Genomic DNA, 13,833 nt, shown 5'->3' with positions numbered 1-13,833 from the left:
GAAGATCATAGGCATCATTGGACTTTTCTTCTTTCTAGCTAGGCCTGCGTTCTCTAGTGATATAAAAGCCACAGTTTGCAACCTTTGATCTAGTGATATAAAAGCCACAATTTGGAACCTTTGAGGAAACTGCACATAGCTTGAGCTCAATGAAAATAATTGTTCCCATAAAGGGTCACATAGATGGGATTTGAACCATAATTGAATCTCAAATGCAAAAATAAATTGAAAATATGAACTTAGCATGGGAGAAAACAGTTAAAATGCACACGGACTAGGTCTGTCCACGAGTCGGGCCGGTTCGAGTTTGGGCCTGAACCGAACTCGACTCGTTTGTGTCGAGTGGTTGGATCTTAGACCCGTATTCGACCGACTAGTCTGGTCGGATCCAGTGCTTCGGGCCACCAGATGGGTGGGTCAGAGTTGTTGGTTAGGCAAGTTTGGGCCATTAATGGGCCTAGTTTTTGGACTTCTATGAATTTTTTTTTTGGTTCAATTCTTTTAGCCCTTTTAGCCCAAATTAAGGAGTTTGGCAGTTTTAAAAATTATTTGGGTGTCATATTTTTTGAACTTTCCATATAAAACAGATTGGGCCTCCGTTTTCCTCTTTTTTTTTTTTTTTTAAATGGGCCTTCAAGTAAACTTAAATTAAGCTACTTCACTTATAAATATATTGGCCCTTCAGAACAAAAACTTCCTTGAAAAAATACCTCAAAAAGCCACATTGACTATCTAGAAAACTTCCTATTTTCATCCCCTGTGACTTGTTAAACAACCACATTGACTACTCAAAAATTAACACAACAAATAACCTAGACAAAATAGCAAAACAATACACAAAACATGTGTATTTCCAATAACCACACAAGAAGTAGTATTTCCAACAACAAATAAGCCAACCACAGCAAGCATAAGCTATAAATTTATATTGCAATACTTCCATCTATATATATATAAATGGATATATAATAGGTAAGTCATATAGGTTGAGAAGGAAATTAGATTATTGGAAGTTTATAAGGCAGTAAATCACAAGAAGGCAGTAACCTTGCTGGCTATACAATGTTTCCAACAATATAATTAATTACAATTATAAAATACCACAAGTATTTCCAAAAAAAAAAAAGCTTTTCCCAAGAATTAAATGACAAATACTCAAGCTTATAACTAATAGAAAAGAAAACCTATATGATTCATAGGATTTCTTTTCTATAAGCATTAAGACTAGTATTGTTAGAAAAGCAATTTACAAAAAAGTTTTCAAAATGTTCCCAAAAGGCTGCCTCCTTTACAAAATAAATGATTCCGCCTACAAAAGACAAAAAAATATTTAACAAATAATACATTACTACCAAATACAAGACCAATATAAAGGGCAGCAAGTTTATAACAGTAAGAGGCCAAAGGCAGTAACATATCAAGTCAGTTATCAATTTTCAACACTAATTAAGGGTCGTTTGCCTGAGCTAGAATTTGGTACTGTGGCTTGAAGCCAATTTTGTACACATACAAGGTTTTGAACCATGAAAGGAGAGAGAGAATTTCGAAATGGATCAACAATGCGGCCTCTGGTGCTAAATGCTGACTCAGATGCAACAGTCGAAACTAGTACAGCTAGCTCATCCTTAGCCACTTTAGACAACATTGGGTACCTACTAGAATTATCCTTCCACCACCACAATACCTCAAAATTCACATCTCTTCTACTATCACAATTTTCAACCAAATACTTTCCAACCTCATTACTACAACCTACAGATTGCTCAGCTTCTAAGAAAAGCTCATATCGAGAGTGAACCATCACAAATGGATAACTAGCATCACCTACCATTTGTGTCCTCTCATTCTCACTTGGTTCTTGCACATTTGAGGAATTAACAGAACAGTAAAAAGTATACAACTTCATCAAAAGATCTTTCACCTTATCAACCTTCTCTTTCCCCACGTCATTCCCATAAATTTCAGAAAAAGAAAACTTCAAAAATCTCAATTTTTTTCGTGGATCAAGAACCACAACCACATACAAAAGAGGATTACTTTTATCACCTTCGCCCCAATACTTCTCAAATTTAGTTTGCATGTTTGTGGCTGTGTTTTTCAAGAGGGTGTTTTGGGATTTAACAAAATGAGAAATATTTTCCTGAATAACAAAGATCTTATCAAAAAAGGTATTTGTGGTAGCATACAAAGAGCCGGAGAACTTTTTTGTTGCATTGTAAAAAAGCCTCAAGAAAGTCATAAATGCCCTACAATTTTGGAAATCACTCATACAAAGAGATCCCAAACCACCACTATCTTCATTTTTCCTAAAGTATGATGAATAACCATCATCTTCAAAGTCCATCCTAAGGAATACTTTCTCGAATTTTTTAGCAGTTTCTAATATAAGGTAAATTGAGTTCCACCTAGTAGGTACATCTAGACAAATAAGACTCTTGGACTCCATACCTAACCTCTCTATAAAATTCCTAAACGTTTGATTTCTATTAAGCGAGGACTTCACATACCTCACAGCTTCACGCACCCTAGCAACAGATGCATCAATTTCTTTCAAACCTTCCCCAACAATGAGATTTAGGATATGGGCACATCTCATGTGCATGAACTCATTTTTTAAAATTGTCTCATTCCAATCTTTTGTTACCCTTTGCAAAAATTTAATTGTGGTTAAATTGGAGTTAGCATTATCCACTGTTAAAGTGAATATGCCATCAATACCCCACTTACATAAAGACATCTCAATCTTTCTACCTATAGTCTCCCCCTTATGATCTTCAACTTGACAAAAATTTAAAATTCTCTTATGCAACTTCCAAGCATCATCAATAAAGGGACATGTGAGACATATATAATTCAAATTTTGTATAAAAGTCCATGTGTCCGTAGTAAGACACACCCTACAGCCCTTTAAGGATTTCCTTAGCTTCTCTCTCTCACTATTATAAATTCCAATCACAGCTTTAGCCACAGTTTGATGAGATAGAATATCCTTTAGACGGAGCTTAGGTTGTAAGGTAGTTACATATTTCTTGAACCCATACCCCGCAACACACCTAAAAGGCAACTCATCAATTACAATCATTTCAGCTAGTGCCTTTCTAGAAGCCTCAACAAAAAAAGTTATTGACACAAGTTTGAACCCTTCATCTCTATCATTTTTGGGTTCAAAAGCTAAGGTTTTCTGCCCTTTATCTTCTCTATTAAGGTTCTTGGGACAGATTGTGACATGAACTAACAAATTACTAGTACCACAACTCTTACTATCAGCATGATATGATTTTTTATAATAATTACATACAACCATAGTGACACTCTCATCTACCATTACTTTTCAAAATGATTCCAAGTTAAAGACTTTTTCCTACCATTACCAGTACCAGTCTTACTCACTACGCTAGGTGGAACTGGGGGCAACTCACCATCAGTAACTTCAGCTTGGGTTGCAACAGCAACCTCTTGAGTGGCAATAGCACCATTAGCTTGGGTGACAGTAGAACCATTAACTTGTGTAGTGGTAGAACCATCAACTTGTGTAGCGGTAGAATCACCAGCTTGTGTAGTGGAGGAATCCATGACCTAAAAAAATCAAATATAGAAATTAGCAAACTAGAACAACAACAATTAATAATAATAAGCAAACAAACCAAAAAGGAAAATCTATGATGCTTGAATCCAAATAACAATATTCTACATAAAACATAAAACTCTAACATTAAACATAAAACAGTATCCTACATAAAACTAAACAGAACCCAGATCGGTGCTCAAAATGATGCTTGAAATTTCAATAAATAATAAAAGCAGAAACATTGGTGCTCAAATTTATTAAACAAAGACAGCAAAACAACAACTACCACCACCACAATAGCATAAGTTATTTATCAACTCTAACAAAAAAAGAACAAAATTCCAACTTTTAACACAAAACACAAAGGGAAACAAAAATCATACCTTAAAGAAACCAGGGGTGCTGGAGTTTTGAATTTGAAGACTGAAAACCCCACTTGGACAACTTTCAATTCCTGAGTAAAATTAAAATATGAACAAAATTAATCAAACAAATAACAAAAAAAGTAAAATGGTTAGGGTTTCAATTTTTTTTTAGTTAGTGTTTCAAATTATAAAACTTGGGAGTTTATTTGATTTTTAACAGTATAAATTTTACAAAATAATGAAAGCAGAAACATTGAACATATCCACAATAGCTTAAGTTACATGCATCAAATCTAAGTCTCTAACAAAAAAAGAACAAAATCCCAACTTTGAACACAAAAAACAAAGAGAAACAAAAATCACTATCTGTTTATTAATTTAGAGATCTTTCATTCATATTTAGCATTACCCATCATTAACAAAGCAAAGCACTTATGAATCAGTTAAGATTCTCTTCAATAGAGTTGTTATAATTTGTGCCTGAAGGTTTCACACATAGATATACTGATAAATAATACATGACTTTTACCCACAAAAAATAAAAATAATACACGGCTTGGTAAAAATTTAGTTTCTGGAAAATTCTTAAGTATGCTAGACATAAATAAATAATAATTAAACCCCAAAAAAATGAAAATTAAACGAGACCCAGATTGAACAAAAAACTTAGCAACAACAAAAACCAAAGAAAAGCTAGATGATAAAATCAAATGAAAATTGAAAAAGCAGATTGCTTTTTGGGTACCTTGCAACTAGTGACTTCAAAGAGAGAGGCAAAGTGAGAACTACGAGTTTGAGAGAGATTAGAGAGAGAAGTGGCTGGCGGCAGCGGCAGCGGCAGCTAGGTGGCAAAGTGAGAACTGAGAGTTTGAGAGTGTGGTCTGTCCATTGGTGAAGATCAAAGCTTTTAAAGAGTGAAGAATTGAAGATTGAAGAGGGATGAAGATTTGAGATTTCGTATGAAATTGGTGAAGACTGCAGAGATTAGAGAGATAGAGAGCGTCTATGTGAGACTTGAGGATTTGGTAAGAGATTTGAGGATTTGAGAGAGAGAGAGAGAGAGAGAGAGAGAACGTTTGAGTCTATCTTAGAGTGAGAGTCTAAGAGATATGGGAATGAGATTGAGATAGAGAGAGTGAGGTTTGAGCTGAGGTCGTGGATTTGGTGATCCTAATTAGGTGAAGACTGAAGAGAGATTTTAGGTCGTTGATCAACCTGATTCGATGAAGAGTGAAAGAGAGATTCCATGTGAGACTTGAAGCCGTTGGGATATAAGATTAAGATTGAGAGTCATTGAGATATCTAATCAAATATTTTACTTTTAATTGTGACCGTTAGATTGTAATATTAGTTTAATTTTAACCGTTGATTTGTAATTGTTAAGGCTGTAAAGTTAAGGTGATATGATGTTTCTGTCTGTGTTGTGCTAGGGCTGTAGAGTTTAATCATAACCGTTGATTTGAAACCTAAATTGATTTAAACGGCCGAATTTAAAATTGGGAACTTGTGCCCAAAAAGTTGATCAGGTTTCCTCTCCACTACACGTTACCCATTAACTAAAGCTCATGATGTGACTTTACTTACATGATGTGAGTACTTAAGGCTGAGTGGAGACTGGTGGTTTGAGTTTATTTTACCAAATATTCAGTCGGGTCGGGTTATTCGGATTTTTTAGTGTGTAACCCAAAACCCGAACCGAATAATCGGTTCCTTTTAAAGCAGCATTCGTGACCGACCCATAGATGCACTCGGATTCACCCGTGGATTGGGTTAGGCAGGTATGGTCGGGCGGGTCAGATATCACGAGTCACTAGACAGCCCTAACACGGACAGTGAAACTTAACACTTCGGTCAAAGTCAAATCCCAGTCAATGAATCAATCAAGTTAGAGTGCTTTCCAGAATCTCAGTTTGGGCTGCAATTTGGATCGTGTTTTCGAGTCAAGTTAAAACATGTTAGATTAGGTTGGGCCAAGTCAAGGTCGGAATTAAGTCAAGGTCCGGTTAGATTTGATGTTGACATAGCATGGGGGATGTGGCACCTAGGGTTGGTGCGGCAATTACTAGGGTTGACATGTGGCATTGGCATATCCAGTGGCGAAGCTTTATGTGTATGTGTGAAGATACTTTAGTATTTGGAATTTATGGTCTCCCAAATTATATCATTAAACTTTCTTTTTCATGATACATAATCTTACTAAAACATTTAACTTTCCAATCAATTAAAATATTTAGATAAAATAAACCAGTTTGTTTTGCTGGAAAACCTTTTGTAATGAAGTTTTCCACATTTTCCAGTGTTTGGTAGTGATGATGAGTTGTATCAAGCTTATTTCGTCCATGTGGTCGTCCATGACTAGACCACGTCCAAGTCAATTCATGAGAAAGGAAATCAAGTGGAAAATGTCACAAGAAATGAATAGGCTACATCCAAAGGCTTAGTGGTCGTCCAAGGTAATTTGGTCGTCCATATTATAAGAATATATGGACGACCGCTCAACACTTAGCAAAATTTTAGAGAATTTCCTACAAATACAAAGTAATCGAATCATGTTCTACTATTCCAAGACATGGGGGTTAGTTTCCCGAAATCCACTCTAACTCCCCCCACTAAGCCCATACATCTCCCACGATGGTAATGAAGCCCAACAAGTAGACCCACTCAAGAACTCAATATAAAAAGGGACCTAATCCCATCAGCCCAAGGTACATTTTCACTATTCATACACTTAGAATACTTGAGTTCAAGAGAGAGAACTGACTTAATCGCCGGAGGGTCCTTGGTCGGTTCACCCCAGTCACCTTTGACAATTCACTTCTTTCTTTTCAGGTCTTTTAATCGCCATTGAAGCCCGAAGCATTCGGCCTACTGGTTTTTCAAACATCATCAAGTAGCATTAAAAAAAATTGGTTAACAGAAAAACTATCTTTAGTTAACGAAAAATCCTAATAAAAATCACTTTTAATTTCTATAGGTTGTTTTCCAAAAAAAAAAAAAAAAGGAAAACACTCTCTCTCACGCAACGCATAACTCTTATTGACATTATTTTGGCTTGGGAAATAATATTTTCTTTCGCGCCTTTAGTCTTTCTCATAGTAAGCACTTGTACTTCTTCTCTTTCCTTTTATTTTTCTCCCTTCTCACACCCTTTATGTCACCCCCTCTAGTCTCTTCTCTTCCTATAGATTTCTCTCTTTATTCGTCTCTCTTCTCTTTTTTTCTCCCTTTTCTCTTCTCCTCTGTAACACCATTCTCTGATAAGGTTTTTATATTTTTCCCCTCACAGACCATAGTTATATAACAATTTGGTGTTTTTGGATTAATCAAACTATTTGTACTATATTATTTTTCTAGTTAAACTATTTAGCCTATGTGGGCATTTTGAACTATTTAAAATGGAGCTTATGGTTATTTCAAATTATGAGATGTATAGTTGATATATATATATTACATTAGGTGGGTTTACACAATATACATGTTATACATGTTTTAAATTATAAAAGAAATATTATAAAAATTTGTGCATACAAAACAACAAAAAACATTTTCTAGCTCATTTTGAAGATTGTTACGAAATATTGGAAAATGAGATATTTTTCCATAAAATGCTCTCTGGAAGATGAACCATTTTTCAAAAAACATTAATGTTGAATAAAAAATAGTTGAATATATCCACATTGATTTATGAAATATTTTTATGGAAAAAAAAGTAATGAATTTTTTATAAAAGTGGTATAAATTTTTTTCTAAATTGGTCTATTAACAAATGCTTTAAGGACACATATTAAACATTAACCGAACTTATAAATCTAACGACATGTTGAACTAGTATTATGTAGTACTAGTACCATATAAATTGTCATAATTTTTGCCACAACTATCTTACTTGTCAAACTTTGGCTAACGATTTGTCACTTTCACATAGACCTATTACTTTTTCTCTATCATTCACAGTCTACCATGTAGACAGTTATAATACAAATTGTGTCATTTTATGTTGTTACCTGTAAGGGCATGTTTTACTTGGAAAGCCCAAAACAATGAATTTATAGAGAATGGGTTAGAAACTGAACTTCAAGGTGTTGGACAGCAATCACAGTAGGCTAAATGATACTTGAAAACAATAATAAGTAGTTTAATGCAAAGAAAATCTTCATCGGCAAAGTCCAAGGATGGTTGTTCTTATATATATTTCTCTCAGACTTAGGTACAATTACAGTTATTGAGTGTACGTTGATTTCTCTCTTTCTAGATTATCTAATGATCCCCTTGCAATGAGGATTTTCTTCTTTATATTCACCCTCCACTTCATCTTAACCTTCCACGTGTAGACCTGATTGCTGGCTTTGATACTTATCCCATTAGCACATTCCTGAAATCTTCATGAATAGCTGTAAGGCTGGAGATTACTGTTCAGGTATCACCTCCACATTAATGCGGCCAAAGAGTTAGCTGTAGGGCATTCAATGCAGTGGTAGTAGCTTTCCTCTTAGATATTTCTCATCGTTCCTTTGTCTTATTCCCCTCTGATGCTTATCCTTGCCAACCTAATCATCTGGTGTCTTGTCCTTGATGAAAGGTCAGATCATTGACCCCTAACCTGCTTAGCTGAGGATATATTTCTCCTCAGACTTCATTCTCACTCCTTTACGACTAGACTTCCTCTATAACTTACTAATTTGTACGTCCTCGCTAATGTCCACCTATCCTCGGACGACTTAATATCCTTGGACACCCCTATTCTAGGCCCTTTATCGCTACAATAGCCCCTCGAAATTTCACTCTTTTGCTATTCGAGAAAAAAGGGGGATTTCGATATTTCAGCAATTATTCTACTCTACCCTTACGTCATCTCGTTCTGTGCAGGTGTCTTTTCAACTCCCTAAAAGCACACTCTTGATGCTTCAGCATCCAGGGCGCGTACGCATTTATTTCTTACGGCACCATGTTCCCCACGTTCTACGGTGTGATGGGAATCCTATAGTCGTTTTACTTTTTGCATCTTCAACTCTCCAGAACTAGTCCGAGGACCTCTTCTTCTTTTCCGTAAGTTACCTTTAGCCTTTCTTTCTTTAAATTTAGAACATTTTTCTCCTTGGCCTTTCTAATTTCATCTCATCTTCCTAATACCTTGAACCTTCTTTCAAATGGGTAGATTTACTCATCTAGTAGACACCTCTGAGGGTATAAAGAGCTTTAAGGCTCGCTATCGTATTCCTCCTAGGGTTTCCATTAAGTATTGCCGCTAGGGGGATTGGCACACGTTGAGGCAAGAGGGAGAAGTGGTAATCCCTATGACTGCCTTCATAGAGGGAAGGATGAGAATCCCCATGAGTAGAGTGACTAGGGACTACCTCATTGCCCATAGGCTTTCTCCTACCTAGTGCGCCCCTTACATGTTTAGGATTCTAGGTAGTGTAGATGCCCTCAATGAAAGGATGAGTGTAAACCTTACCCACCACGATGTTAACTGGGTTTACAATCGTCACAAGCTAATAGGTCAAGGGTACTACCTAAAGACTAGAGTCCCCGCGGTCAGACTCATATCATGTCTACCTAAGTCCATTAAAGGTATGGACAAAGAGTTCTTAATCATCTCAAGAAAGTGGCATGATGGACTTCGTTGCCCAACACGAGATGAGACACCAGGTGGGGTGCTTAGATCTAGGGTTATTAACTTAATAATGCCCTCTTCTCTTACTAACATTTTCTGCATTCACCTCCTCTATTTTTGCTTATAAATTTACTCCTATCTTACTAACATTTTTTTCTAACTGTGTTTTTAATTTTGGCCAATTTGCATATAAGTACTCTGCCATCCCGAACTTGAACCTTGTCAATGAGCCCAACCTAACAAAAATATTTCAATCCAAGATTTTCGTCCATACTGACGGACAACTAAGAGAGGCCCACCTCATCCTAGGCTACGACCCCATCTCGTCCAGCTTCTAGGCGCCCAAGTGCGTGATAAAGGCGAAAGACCCTACATCAAATTAACATCGCAGTACCCGGCTTCATTGTTGACCCTGCTCTAGGAAGTGTTCTACAAGTGGAATTGCCTTCCCAAATGTACCACTGAAGAAGGAGTAACTTCTTCTCAACTAGCCCCCGAGGAAGCAGTAAGAATAGTTGAAGTGTTAGACTCTGAGTAACTCCTTTGAGGTTTTTAACCAGCCTCACTGGTGACATTAGCCACCTTCCTCTAGCCCCAATTGGTGACATTAGCCACCTTCCTCTAGCCCAAGTAAGCTGCACCCAAGAAGCTCCAAGTGTACCTGATGCAATGGTACTCCAACGCAAACTTAAGACAAGCCTTTTTCAACTCATAGAGTCCACTACAGAGGGCACTAGGCCCGAGGTGGCCGCCCAAACTAAACCTCTTACCCTTCTTTCTACCCACACTTCCCAACCTGATTCTGAAGACAAAAAGAGAAAATGGGATCCAAAAGGCAAAGATGTGGTGGAGGAAGGAAGGGGCGTTTCTTCCAAAGAAGCTAAGCTCTAGAAAGGGGCCAAACTGGATAGGACTGCTCAGAAGAGGTCCTCGAACGAAGGGCCCATTACGGAGAGGGGGTGTGATCGTTGCACTAAGGTTCCAGCCTAGAACCCCCTCTAGTGTTTAACGGATCTCCTCTCCCTATGGATTCTTCCATCAGGGTTTTCCAACAAGGAAAACCTGGGTACGTAACAGACGCTTTGGAGCAGCTCTTGCTACTGCCTGATGACATGGCCGACCTAAGGACCATGAAGAAACACAAGGTGTTTCTTACCTTAAAGAGAGACCTTGCGATGGTAAGTGTTCCCCTCCCCCTTTCTTTTTTTTTTGTTTGTTTTAGTATTCCTACTGCTTTCTCTCATCATTTCATTGTTGTTTTTTTTTTAAAGGCTATTCAAGCTGCGTACATGGCCAAGGAATTGGTGACCAATTCCCACAAGCAGATGAAAGATGAAGAGGCAAGGCGCATTGCAGCTGTGGATGCCTTTACCCTAGCCAAGAAAAGGATCTAGGATCTGAACACAAAATTGACCGAGGTTGACAAGGAAAAGAAGAGCGCTGAAGCTACTCTACAAGGGGCCAAAAGGCAGGCGAAGAGTCAGCGTAAGCAGCTTTGTCAAATTGAAGATCAGTTAACTACAGCTAGGGAGCAAATGAGGATTTTGAAGAAGAAGCTAGAGGAGGCAAAGAAGGCTGCAGAAAAAGCCAAGTAGGAAGGGTATGATATCGGGGTGATGGAGACCGAGGAGGCCCTTAGGGCTGAGGTTGCTGGGGTTTGTAGGACTTACTGCCTTTAAGTATGGAATAAGGCCCTTAATCAAGCTGGAGTGGAAGTCTCATTTTTCCTAAGGAGAGCAGAGAATGTCTACTACCCTCCAGCCATCCAAGCTTCAGGCTCTTCAAGCTCCGAGGTCAATACTGCCCCCAAAGTTCCAAGCCTTAGCCTGGAAATACCCGTCGAGGATCTTCCTTCTCCCAATAGTCTCCCTAAAAGGGCAGAACAAGCAGATGCAGCTGAAAAGGAGAAGGAAGTAGCCAAAAAGGCAGCCCCTAAAACCACAAAGCCTCCAGCTGCCCCCAAGGATTCCTCTGAGGAAATGGTGGTCTCCCAAAGCCAATAACTTGTTCTGGCAACATTCCCCATTCTTGCCAAAAAGGATTCCAAGGGTAAAGGTTTAGCATCTTCAGCATCAGCACCTGCCAAATCCACCAAGGCCACAACAAAAGACAACCTCATTCTCAAGATTAAGTAGCTCTTAAAATAGGCTTTTTTTTTTACAAGTGTACTATTCTTTCTATTCAGTGTGTTATTTATCTTTCTTAAAATGTATTCGCCTTGCCTTTTTCAAGGCTCAATTTAATGAAAAATATTAAACTCTTTTATATTTCAATGTGTTTGTGTAAAGTTAAATATGATGTCTCTTCCCTTCAATGCTTAACCGACATAAGCATAATCTACTTCGAAATATATTTACCCTCTTAACTCTAACAATCACTTATGCAAATGGTTACCTAGCTGTTACATTTCTTGCAAATGGCAATACATCGGGCTAATCTTTCTTAGCCGTAATGTTCAACAAATTGTAATTTAACTTCAAGACATACCTTAAGTATCTGAAATAAGTAACTCAAAGGACCATGTATGCTGCTAGATTCTCCTTTTAACTTCAAATAATGGTGAAGCATCTATCTATTCAGGGCTCCACATAACCTTCCACTTAACAGTAGATCTAAGTGGTTGTAGGTGTCAATCTAATCACAAATGGATCATGGATATACTTGCATATATTTTAAGTGATGCTCAGGGGTGTCCTTTCAATTAAGTTATTATCATGAGAGTCTTGGCTATCCACCATAGCTAGGTTGGCTACTAATTTACCCAAGGCATATGATTCAAGGAACCAACCATGGCCGATGTTCTGTTTAGTATTCATATAACCAAAGAAATGTTAATTTACCCAAGGCAGGTGGTCCGAGGAACCAGACATAACCATGGTTATGTTTAACACTTAAACAAATAATGAAGAGTATTAATTTACCCAAGGTATGTGATCTAAAGAGCCAAGCATGACCAAGGTTCTGTTTAATATTTAGGTACATATTAAGGAGTATTAATTTACCCAATGTATGTGGTCCGAGGAGCCAAGCATGACCAAGGTTATGTTTAATACTTAAACAAATATTGAGCAATGCTAATTTACCCAAGGCATGGGTCCGAGGAATCAGGCATAACTAAGGTTTTGTTTAACACTCAAACAAATAATGAAGAGTATTAATTTACCCAAGATATGTAGTCCGAGGAGCCGAGCATGACCAAGGTTCTGTTTAATACTTAAACAAATGCTGAGCAGTGCTAATTTACCCAAGACATGTGGTCCGAGGAACCAGGCATAACCAAGATTCTGTTTAACACTTAAATAAATAATGAAGAGTATTAATTTATCCAAGGTATGTGGTCCGAGGAGCCAAGCATGACCAATGTTCTATTTAATACTTAAACAAATGTTGAGCACAAAACATAATATTTTAAACACAAATGTGAGAGAATTGCCTTTCATTAATAGTAATACCTTCATAGATTATTTATATTCCATGGGCGTGGTACAACATTTTCATCTAGATCTTCTAGAAAATAAGCCCCTATACCAGCTACTGTAGTGATGCGATATGGTCCTTCCCAATTGGGTCCTAACTTTCCTCAAAAAGGATTCTTCGTAGTGCCCACAACTTTTCTAAGTACCAAGTCTCCAAGTGCTAATGGCCTTAGCCTCACATTTGTGTCATACTCCTGTTTGAGCTTCTGTTGATAATATACCAGTTGAACCATGTCAGTTTCTCTTCCCTCCTCAATCAAATCCAAGCTTTCTTCTAATAGGTTATCATTGTTGTCTGGAGTGAACAAGCTTGTCCTCAGCATTGGAAATCCAGTCTCTAGGGGGATCACAACCTCAGACCCATAATCCATCAAAAAGGGTGTTTCCCCTGTTAACCGACGAGGGGTAGTCCAATATGTCCAAAGGACATGTGGTAATTTTTCCACCCATTTACCCTTTGCATCATCCAACCTCTTCTTAAGCCCATTCACTATAACCTTATTAACAGCCTTGGCTTGCCCATTCCCCTGTGGATAGGCCGGAGTTGAATACCTATTCCTAATACCCAAATCACAACAGTACCTTCTGAAAACTTTACTATTAAACTGAAGCCCTTTTTCGAGATGAAGGTGTGAGGAATCCCAAATCGAGTAACAATGTTTTTCCAAACAAACCTCTTTGCATCCACATCTCTAATGTTAGCTAATGGTTCAGTTTCAACTCACTTGATAAAGTAATCAGTGCCAACCAGAAGACATCTTATGTTCCCTGCTGCCTTAGGGAATGGCTCTACAACATCCAAGCTCCATA

General features: G+C 37.6%; 1 protein-coding gene across 1 annotated transcript; it reads right to left on the bottom strand.

Annotated features, from left to right (window-relative positions):
* Positions 1–1,429: 1,429 nt before the first annotated feature.
* LOC142623239 (zinc finger BED domain-containing protein RICESLEEPER 1-like) lies at positions 1,430–3,325 on the bottom strand. The gene has a single exon (XM_075796636.1). It carries the CDS (start codon positions 3,323–3,325, stop codon positions 1,430–1,432), a length of 1,896 nt encoding a protein of 631 aa, XP_075652751.1.
* Between the last annotated feature and the right edge of the window lie 10,508 nt (positions 3,326–13,833).

Source organism: Castanea sativa, chromosome 1, assembly GCF_040712315.1.
Source record: "Castanea sativa cultivar Marrone di Chiusa Pesio chromosome 1, ASM4071231v1".
Classification (NCBI taxonomy): domain Eukaryota; kingdom Viridiplantae; phylum Streptophyta; class Magnoliopsida; order Fagales; family Fagaceae; genus Castanea; species Castanea sativa.
The sequence above is the reverse complement of the archived record's forward strand: the minus strand, read 5'-3'. Positions and strand labels throughout refer to the sequence as shown.

Bases quoted from the DNA above. Each gene is read 5' to 3' on its own strand.
- LOC142623239 (XM_075796636.1), bottom strand. From the start codon at position 3,325: ATGGTAGATGAGAGTGTCACTATGGTTGTATGTAATTATTATAAAAAA.